Source organism: Xenopus laevis, chromosome 6S (genome assembly GCF_017654675.1).
Source record: "Xenopus laevis strain J_2021 chromosome 6S, Xenopus_laevis_v10.1, whole genome shotgun sequence".
Taxonomy (NCBI): Eukaryota; Metazoa; Chordata; class Amphibia; order Anura; family Pipidae; genus Xenopus; species Xenopus laevis.
The window spans coordinates 104607106-104617548 of record NC_054382.1 but is presented as its reverse complement, the minus strand read 5'-3'; the positions used below and the strand labels follow the sequence as shown (position 1 = coordinate 104617548).

The following is a 10443-nucleotide window of genomic DNA, read 5'->3' as shown; positions in this document are numbered from 1 at the left end:
TTTCTGGCACTCTGAGTGATATAATAAATGCATGATCCTCATAAACAACTAAATCTGTCAGAAATAAGGCAACAGAGGTTTGAGTGACTTGAAGCCTTTGCTTGATGTTTCAGACTTGCCTCAGAGTAGTTTAAGGGAAAATATCCTCTACTTGTATGTGAGGGCCAAAATCACTTTTCTTTCCATAAATGGTCCCTAAAATATATTGGCTTAGGCCAGTCTGTCCCTTAAGTCTTAATTACTATATATGTATGTTTGCATTTATTTATACAGGTTATCCTGTATATCCAAAATGATTGGGACTTGGGGTTTTCCGGATAAGGGATTATTCTTTAATTTGGATCTCCATACTTAATCAGGAGCATAATTATATATAGACACCCAAGGGCCTGTGCCTAGGGTGGCCCTCAGGTTCCTAAATTACTGAAAAAAATACAAAAACACAGAATACTTACTGCAGAATCTGCTGGCAGAGCCAGGTCCAGATTTGTGGAAAGGCCACCTAGGCCCGGGCCTAGGGCGGCAGGATTTTAACACTGGGGATGCGCTGGAGAGACAATCATTTTTTTAATTTCCCGTGCGCCAATCCCCATTGCTCCTGTCACCCTGGAGTGACAGGGGTGATGAACGGTAGTGGGCCTAGGGGCGCCCACTATGTAAATCCGGCCCTGGGCAGAGCTGGGGGTAGGGTGTAGGCCTTGGAGCATGGCAGGGTGGAAGTGAGATCACGCACACCTGAGTGATGTCAAGCTGTTGCTTTGGGGGCGATGTTAAATATAGCCCTTACGTCTAAAACCCTAAAGTCTAAACCCAATAATATTGTTTTGCCTGCAATAGAGATTCATTATATCTTAGTTGAGCCAAAGTACAAGGTACTACTTTATTATTAAAAAGAAAAACGAAATCATTTAAAAAAAATTAATTATTTGATTAAAATGGCATTTATAGCAGGTGGCCTTCCAGTAATTTGGAATTTATATGGAATTTGCCATGCTTTCGAGTCTATACTGAAACAGTGTCCTCTGGTGCCCAGATAAAATTGCAGGATGAGTTCTTGCATTGCAAAGAAATAACCTTTGAACCTAGAATCTCCCAGGAATGGAATATATTATTTTAATCTATGGAGAAAAGCCATTTATCCAAATGTCTTTCTAATGCCTTTATGCCTGTGAGATCTTAAAACCATAAGATGAATAAAAAAAGAAGAGAAAATGGCAATCAACACTAAACACAGTTTATTTCTATGAAAGTGCAAATAACATTTCACAGATAAATAATATAGGTTTGAATAAATAACATAAATAATATAAAACATATTAGGCCAGGAGACGTATTTTCCTTCTCCATGGTCATCATTTTGGAATTAGTGTCACCATTTAAACCACATGTCAATTTAGAAGATAATGGTGGTCAAGAAACATTTTTATACAGTATTTAATATTGGCACAGCATGCTCTGTTACTGGAAGCTTATTTCAGCTTGATCTGGTGAGCTGACCTTAAAGGCTGAATATATTTAGTTTATTATAAGGACTAGGGTTAGGCACGGTGGATGTCTGCCTTGGGCAATAGAGGAAGTGGAGAGCACAAAAACACAGCAAGGAGCAGGCTCATACCCTCCCCCTGCCCTCTTCAGAATCTTAAATTGAACAAAGGAACAATGGATTTTTTTTGGTTTTACAAGCTGAAAGGCTTTAAGTGGGACACTGGCAACAACATAGGGCAAAAGCCATATTGCCTTGAATACTGAGGGACCAGAAAATCCACCACAAATTGCCTGCACTTAGGCCACCTGGCCAGTATTTTACCGGCCTGGTCCTTAAAATTATGGCTGATCCTAATGTTATTAATAAGGAAAAAAGATAAATATATAGGAAGGCCGGCATTTTTTTCCAATAAAGGTGGCAACCCTACCCGCACTACTATTTTAGGAACCAGATATAATGTCCATTCTCATTCTGTCCAATGAGAAACCTTTAGTGCCTTTAGATACATTTATAGTCTCTATTGTCTTTTCTCAGGAAAACTTTCAGATATTTAAAATAAAACATGTTGTAGAGGATGTAGTTAATTAACTAGCTTCACAAAACAGTCTTTGTTATTCAATATCAGATATCTTAGATATTTAATGTTTTACCGGTGTGATTCCAGTGATTCCTCTAAAATATAATCTGGTGCAAACTAGCTGAATTCCCATTTCACATCATGAACCAGTTGGTTGCCCATGTGAAAACAATCTAACACTTGGAAGGATCACTGGATTGAAACATTAAATATCTTAAAATAATAAAAATATTTTGTGAAACCAATTGATTTAGGGTCCTCCTCATTTCGATAAGGGTGTTAATGCTATGGCAGTTATTCCAAACAATATTTCTAGGAGGTAGCAAGACAACCAAGAACTCGACACCACATAACCTAGAATCATGTGCTATTCTTTCCTTTGTGCAAATGAGTTGCTAGTGCACCAGCAGTGAAAGAGTTACAGCATAAATATATTTTCAGCATTTTTTGGCTTTGTTACAGTCATTGGCAAGTGTAGAGCCTGGCTGAGCTGTTTATTTTGGTATGTCTTCCTTCAGTCGTCTTCAAAGGCACAGTTAGAAGCTCCAATATATTCCACAGTCCTCTTTAGCTTCAACCCAATTTTCTCCAGTAGACTTGGTGCTCTTTTTGGGACAGTCTGGGTAGTAAGGGGCAAAGTGGCTTCATCTTTGGGGTTCTGTGGTCGCTGATCTCTGCACCTGATGAATGATATCAATGGGAATATTAATCTGTGCACTGCAATCCCACCTATAAGGTTATAGCATTGCCAGAAGCATCTCTTTTTGGGGTGTATCCTCATGGTATAATTGGAAATATCAGCTGTAGTTACAATTATACAGTCCAGAGCTAAAATAGCCATTATCCTTAGCTTGAAGTGCATATCTGTGTCATAATGTTGATGTATTTTAAATTCTCATTTACACGAGCGACCTGAGTGACAGCTTTTTGATTTTGAATGGGGCCAAAATGACAGCCACCCCAGCTGATTTCCAATAATGCCAAATATATTGATCAACCAGTCTGGAAAATCCAATCCAAAATGGGCAGATTTACTTGTTTCGTGATACTTGCAGCTTAAGCACCAATACCAAATGGCTGTGCAACAAATAGGGGGATCATTTGCAAATTTGTACCTGGGCAGTAACCCATGGCAACCAATCAAATGTTTGCTTTTATTGATCATCCTGCAGCTGTCTAAAAAAACAAACACTTATTGGTTGCTATGGGTGGCTACCCATGTGCAAATTTGTTTTTTTCAAAATGCATCAGTTAATAGTGCTTCTCCAGCAGAATTCTGCACTGAAATCCATTTTTCAAAAGAGCAAACAGATTTTTTTATGTTCAGTTTTGAAATCTGACATGGGGCTAGACATATTGTCAGTTTCCCAGCTGCCCCCAGTTATGTGACTTGTGCTCTGACTTAAGTCACTCTTTACTGCTGTACTGCAAGTTGGAGTGATATTACCCCCCCCCCCCAGCAGCCTAACAAAAGAACAGTGGGAAGGTAACTAGTTAGCAGCTCCCTAATACAAGATAACAGCTCCCTGGTAGATCTAAAAACAACACTCAGTAGTAAAACCCAAGTCCAACTGAGACTGATTCAGTTACATTAACTAAGAGAAATAACAGCCTGCCAGAAAGTAGTTCCATCCTAAAGTGCAGGCACAAGTCACATGACTGGGGCAGCTGGGAAACTGACAATATGTCTAGCCCCATGTCAGATTTCAAAATTGAATATAAAAAAATCAGTTTGCTCTTTTGAGAATTGGATTTCAGTGCAGAATTCTGCTGGAGCAGCACTATTAACTGATGCGTTTTGAAAAAAACATGTTTTCCCATGACAGTATCCCTTTAACCCCAGTTTGAGGTTGGAAAATAATAATAAGGGCATTTCTATTTTTCCTAGATAAAGGACTGTTATACTGATGTATATATCCTTGTTACCCATATTTATATGAAACATTTTTTATAGCAGCAGTAGTGTTTAAATGCACAATAAAATCAATATATGGTTTTTTTAACTGGATGCTGGTGTTTGAACTGAGATAATTTTTGCTTGGCACAGTTTTATGGTAAAGAGATGACCTTTAACCTTGGCCACCTGTCACTGTTTTAAGTCAAGGGAGTACAAGTGACCTGACCTACTTTAATTACACAGCACACTATTGTCACTAGAGCAGCATCTGTACTTGTAGTCATGAGAGGGGGAGTCCATAGAGCAAGCCAACTTACCCCAGTGTCTCATAGCTGATGGGCAAAGCGGGAACATTGGGGGCATTCTGTTTGTCTGAGCTGCAGGCTGGCGGTGTGCTAAGGCTTTTCTATATAATGTAAGCAAAATACACCCAGTTAATATATATGGCAAAAAGATGACTATGGAGGGAATAAGAAAAGGTATCACTGTATATACTGAATGTCTATATAAATGGATATATTTGCATTGTACAGTACTTTGGAATATATTAATGCTTTATAAATATGTTATAATAATAATAACAACAAGAATAATATCCTTTACTGAGACACTGTAGTGATTTAAAAAAAAATCTCCTAGTAAAAAAAGTTAAGCAAGTATTCTGCAAGTCAATCAGACGTGCAAGTTCGGGAGCTCTGTACTTACTGCCAACCCCCCAGTAGTGGCATAACTAGAAATTACTGGGCCCACAGTGTACTTTGCACTTATGGCTGGAATTTTAATAAGACATTAGGTGCAGAGGTAATATTTTGCAACCCTTTGTACTCTAACACATGTGTCTTGGGTCTCAGTAAATGACCCCTACTGTCTCACTGATGTCTGTGGAGGAGAATTAATTGATAAAGAACAGTTTGATCGGTCTCTAAAACCAAACTATGCAGAGTAGCAAGGCTCCCTGAACTAAAAAAATATATAATTGAGTGTCCTAATTAAAAGTGTAGACCCATGGGGCAGACTGCACTAATTAATGTGCAGCTGTGCAGAGAAGAACCCTATATAGTCAGGGCTTAATTCAGGGTACTGGGTAAATGATGTAAATATTAGAAATATATTCCAATTATTTTATATAATTAAAGAAAGAAAAAAAACTGGGAATAATTTACTGTTTAAGCAAAGAAGTCAAATAAATGGCCTTTAGGGTCAGGGCACACACTCAGATTCGCCCGGCACCAAATCTCCTCTTCTTCGGGGCGACTAATCTCCCCGAACTGCCTGCCACTGACTAGAATGTAAAGCGCCGGCGGGATGGCACTCGCAGCACTTAATTTTTCGAAGTGCCCAAAGTTGCCTCACGAGAATGTAAATCGCTGGCGGGAGGCAGTTAGTGGAGATTAGTCCTCCCGAAGAAGAGGAGATTTGTCGCCGGGCAACTAATCTCCCTGAATCTGAGCGTGTGCCCTGAACCTAAAGGGGTGGCTCACCTTTAAGTTAACTTTTATTATGTTATACAATGGCTTATTCTAAGCAACTTTTCAACTGGACTTCATTTTTTCTTTCTTATAGTTTTTCAATGATTTGCCTTTTTCTTCCAAGCCTTTCCAGCTTTCAAACGGGGGTCACTGACCCCAAATTAAAATCAAATGCTCTGTAAGGCGACAAATGTATTGTTATTTCTACGTTTTATTCTTCATCTTTCTATTCAGGTCTCTCCTAATCATATTCCAATCTCTCATTTAAACCAATGCATGGTTGCTAGGGTAATTTAGATCCTATTGAAACTGCAAACTGGAGAGTCTCTAAATAAAAAGCTAAATAACTCAAAAACTGTAAATAATAACAAAATGAAAACAAAATTGCAAATTGTCTCAGAATATCTCTACATCATATTAAACATTTATTTAACGGTGAACAACCCCTTGAAATGATTCTATGCCATCAAAATATTGCATAGATTATAAATCCAAATGTAAATCTAACAAAATATTTGCACATTTCAAAAAAAGAGACTTACAGTTTTGGGCTGTGCAGTTTGTTTGCGTCGGCTAAATCGTGATGATTTTTTTTCAGTGCTTTGAACTACAAAATAAAGTCATAGAATTATTGGCTGCCCTATATAAATAAAAGATATTCAAACCCCTTCACTACTCCAAGGCATACATTAGAATAATACTATAACAATGGAAATGTCTGTGTATTTTTACAAATAACTTGGTCCTGACTGGGAGAGAAGGTCTTTCTCGGGAACCTTATTTCTACCAATGAATTGGTAGTTTGAGAGAATGGCTTTAACAGTAGTACAGTATTGTGGTTCTATTATCTGGAAGGCTTGGGATCTGGGGTATTCTTAGTCATTTCCATAACTTAAACTGCTATAACTGAAGGCATTATAAACATTTCCACATCCAACAACAACAAAAAAAATTAATTTCATTCTAAAAAAAATATGATTCATGGTAAGATGAAAGCTTGCTGAATAATACGTTTCCAAATAAAACATTTCCCAGAATGCTTATCTTCCTGAGACAATTCTTAGGAGGTAGTGTAATAAAAGCCATAGACTACAAGGTTTAGAAATCCATAAGAACCAATCTGATGCGCACACCAAACCTGGAGACTATAAAATGCTGCTTTCTGATTGTTAGCTATGGGCAAGAAGACACAGTAATTTATTTTACTGTACTGTAGGTTGGTATGGTGCTCTGACACAATTTTCGCTTGGGCTTCATTTTATTTTTTATTGTGTCATTTGCAAAAGATATTAAAAATTGTCTTCAAATACCATTGTCAACTGATACTGTGTTAAGGTGAATGGACACTTGCATACTTACTGTGCTTCGTAGTGTTCTCCACTGCAAGTCTCCACATGTCATTGTTTCTGTGAAGAGCTTGCAGGAGCTCCACTTGCTGTGCAACAAGTTCCTGAGCCAGGTGGGGATGTGTATCACAAGACAGTGCCCCCTACAGTTCAGAAGTTAAAGAAAATTTATTTTTATAGGTCTGATCACAGTTTAACCTCAACACATATATTCACATCACTTCACATAGGTCTCCTTTAGAAAGAGCTAAGTGTAAACATTATTGCAATTTGCAATGTGTGTCTTGCTCATAAAGATAGCCATAGGCAGCACAACCCTGTATAGTTTCCAGCTGATTGGCCTGCAGGTTAAACAGATGAATACTGTATGAGTGGCTGCCTTTCTATTGGAGGAACAGCCAGAGTTAAATAGAAGCTGTGACTCCTATTCATTACCTTGTCATCTAATTCAATTTGTATGCACTACACATGGAGTTCTTTTCCCTCTCCCAGGGTACTTGACAAACAATGCTTCACCTCTGTAGATGGTGACTCCGAGTACATTGACTTGAACTGCCAGCCAATGGTGCAGAGAAACCCTAAACCAGTTGGGCCCTAAAGAAAGACACTGATAGCAACTGGGCTCTCCTCAGTCTAGTAATTGTGGGCACAGGACAACATGCTGTACCCCGTGTATGGTATCTTTATTTATAATTAGGGTTGCCACCTTTTCTTGCCTTGGACTGCGAACAGGGGGCTTCACCAGTCACATCAGAGGCAGCGCTGATGACACAAAGGGGCAGACCAGTGGCACAAAGGGGCCAGTCAGTGACACAAAGGGATGGGCAAGTGATGCAAAGGGGTGGGTTAGTGATGTGGCAGCCTGAGATTGGTCATATCGCACAGGAAGCAGGGGACAGGCCTGCCCGGTTTTCATAGTCTGTTTGGAGCAATAATGGTCTCTCGTGTATTATTAACATTATTATCCTGTATATTTCTGATTCATATAATTAATCATGCAGAATATCTTGTGCCAATAAGTCTCTGTTCTCTACAGTACAGGCTACTATAAGGACTATTGCGTGTGTATATTCTGGGCTGATACTCATGGATTGAGGGCTACCTTCTGCTTGCCATTGCTATCTGTGGATAGTGGCACCAAGCAATCATACCATAATACCTTATCCTTACCTTATTCACATGGGTCTTCTTCTGAGCAGCTGAAGTCTTTTCTCTGGCTGATTTGCATGCTGAAAATAAATGAATATAAAATCTGTCATGGTTTCAAGACAGAAATAAAGCAATGATTCTGCATGATAACTGTCCCTTATCTACCATGCTTACATTACTTACTTCCTTGTTCAATACAACTCCACCTTGTGTATATTGCATAAACAGGTCCTTGATACTCAACTACCCTCTCACTCTCTCACACTCAGCCTTCCCTACTAACAGATTCCAAGCCTTCCACCGCTCTACCATAAGCTCACATCTCTAGCATCCTTGTAGACCTCCCAGGGTTATATAAAAAGTGGTACAGAGTGGAAGTCAGCTGAAATAAACGGCAGCTCAGAGTACTGTGAAGGTTTCATTTATCTGATCTATGCCATCACCAGGGGTGCCTCGCCAATGAGGCAAGTTGAGGCTGTCGCCTCAGGCAGCAGCGCCCCACTAGGTACCAGGGGCAGCAAAAATGCTGCTCCTGGTACTTTAAGAGCGAATTTCCGGGGGAGGGGGGGGCAGCAGCAACTGCTGCTGCCTCAGGCGGCAGAGGGGCCAGGATCGCCCCTGGCCATCACATCAACTACACATACACACTCTAGTTGGAGCATTTCCTCACTTGCATGGGCAGCAAGACTACAGTTCCCATGATGCACTATAAGGTTGTTGCTCATAGGAGGACAGACTTTGTAATAGGAATCATTTATTTTTTTCTGATGTCACTGTGTCCTTTGTTTATTTTAAGATAGACCATGTTTGAAAATACTGCAATTCCCAAAATGCACTGTGAGCCTCATTCACACAAAAGGAACAGCATCTTAGAACAGTGACAGCTATTATTGAAAGAGCTAGCTTTGAAAGAGCTCTATGCATTAAAGTGTAACAAAATAACTAAAGTTAAACTGAAAAATCATGACATAATCATGCATACCTGTATAAATTATAAACATCTCTCTCTGATGTCAGAAGTGGCCATTTATAATGTGCCAAATTGCAGTGATTTATGGTAAAGTGTATAGGCTGTGTTAGAGAAAGGATATACAGGCAGCATGCAGGTCCCTTTATAGTCACTTACCCCTGGAAGGAGAAGTAGCTCTGATATTCTTTAAGTTCTTATAGCTCTTTCTGTGTAGCTTGATCATTTCTCCCTGAGGTAGACTTGTGTCCAGCAGCTTGAATGAAACCAGAATGAGCAGCTCCTAAATACGCTCGCAGGATTCTGCACCCCTGATCATTGTCCAGGTTTACAAAGGATGGACAGGCTGGTGCTGTGATCTCATCTCATTCCGTATTCCACATTGTAACATTATGTACTCCCATCTGTCTTCCAAAGAATTCCATTCACAAAGGAGTGCTGCCTAAGCTGACAGTGAACCATCTTTACACCCCAGGGCCAGTTGTGCTTCATTGCTTCCTGTTCCATCACAAATGACTAACACCATCTCTTTGCTTGTACAGTATTTTTTATAACATTATGACTTTATAGTTCTATCTATCAACTATCTACCAGCTAATTTATGTAACATATCTCATACAAAACTTTTAAAATAGTTACAGTATAAAAAAGTGAAATCTATTAAATATATTATTATTGTTAATTATTTATGTAATTAAAACCAATGCCTGAACATACACCCAAAGAGGATGTGAATTGCTAGCAAAGATTAAGGGGCAGATTTACTAATGATCACTATGGAATCCATGGCTGTAATTATGGCAACAATCAATTCATGGATACCAATGGAAATATACACTTAAACCTTGCCCCTAGACTCGTCTGGGTATGAACCATAAGACTAGTAGATCCTTTTTTTTTTTTAAAGGCCAAAGATATCAAATTGCTCATGTGAGCATTAATAGATCTGTCCCTTAATCATCAAGATGATTAAGCAAATTAACTTTAGGAAAGAACATTTAAGGCTGTGGCACACAGGGAGGATTTGCCTCCTCATAGACTTCTATAGTAATCACCATGACCCTGTTGGTGCATCCATTAGTCAGGCTCAGAAATTCATATGTGAGTGTTTCCAAGCAGTAACTGTCTAACTTGTGGTAGCACAGTCAGTGTCACAGCAATTACCATGGAACAGTATATGAAGATAGTTGAAGAGGGCCACTCCTGCAATGAGGCAAGGTGAGAACTGTAGTCAGTCAAATTTGACGCCTGCCTGCTGAGCCGTAAATGCTCAGATTCATCCTGCGGCCATTGCACTGATCTGTAGCTGAGGGGCTATGGGGTTCCCTGAGGTGGCAGTCCTGGTGGGCCCCAGAACCTCAGTCCGACACAGGGTTTGTAATTCATCTACATCTAGGGGGTTATTTATTAAAATCTGAATGCCAAAAACTCCAAGAAATCAAGTTTTTTTTACTTTAAAATCCGAATTTTAAATGGAAATAAAATAATTTTTGAGATATATTATACCCCGAAGATGGAAAAAGTCTGAATCCAAATATCTGGCATCTCAGAC

General features: G+C 39.2%; 1 protein-coding gene across 1 annotated transcript; it reads right to left on the bottom strand.

The window, feature by feature from the left end:
- Positions 1-1218: 1218 nt before the first annotated feature.
- LOC121395160 (vexin-like) lies at positions 1219-9694 on the bottom strand. Its single transcript, XM_041567910.1, has 6 exons — positions 9051-9694; positions 7946-8004; positions 6789-6918; positions 5972-6036; positions 4278-4366; positions 1219-2743 (listed from the first exon to the last, which is right to left on the bottom strand). The coding sequence occupies exons 1-6, from the start codon at positions 9115-9117 to the stop codon at positions 2578-2580; spliced, it is 576 nt and encodes a 191-aa protein (XP_041423844.1). The 5' UTR covers positions 9118-9694; the 3' UTR covers positions 1219-2577.
- Positions 9695-10443: the final 749 nt, after the last annotated feature.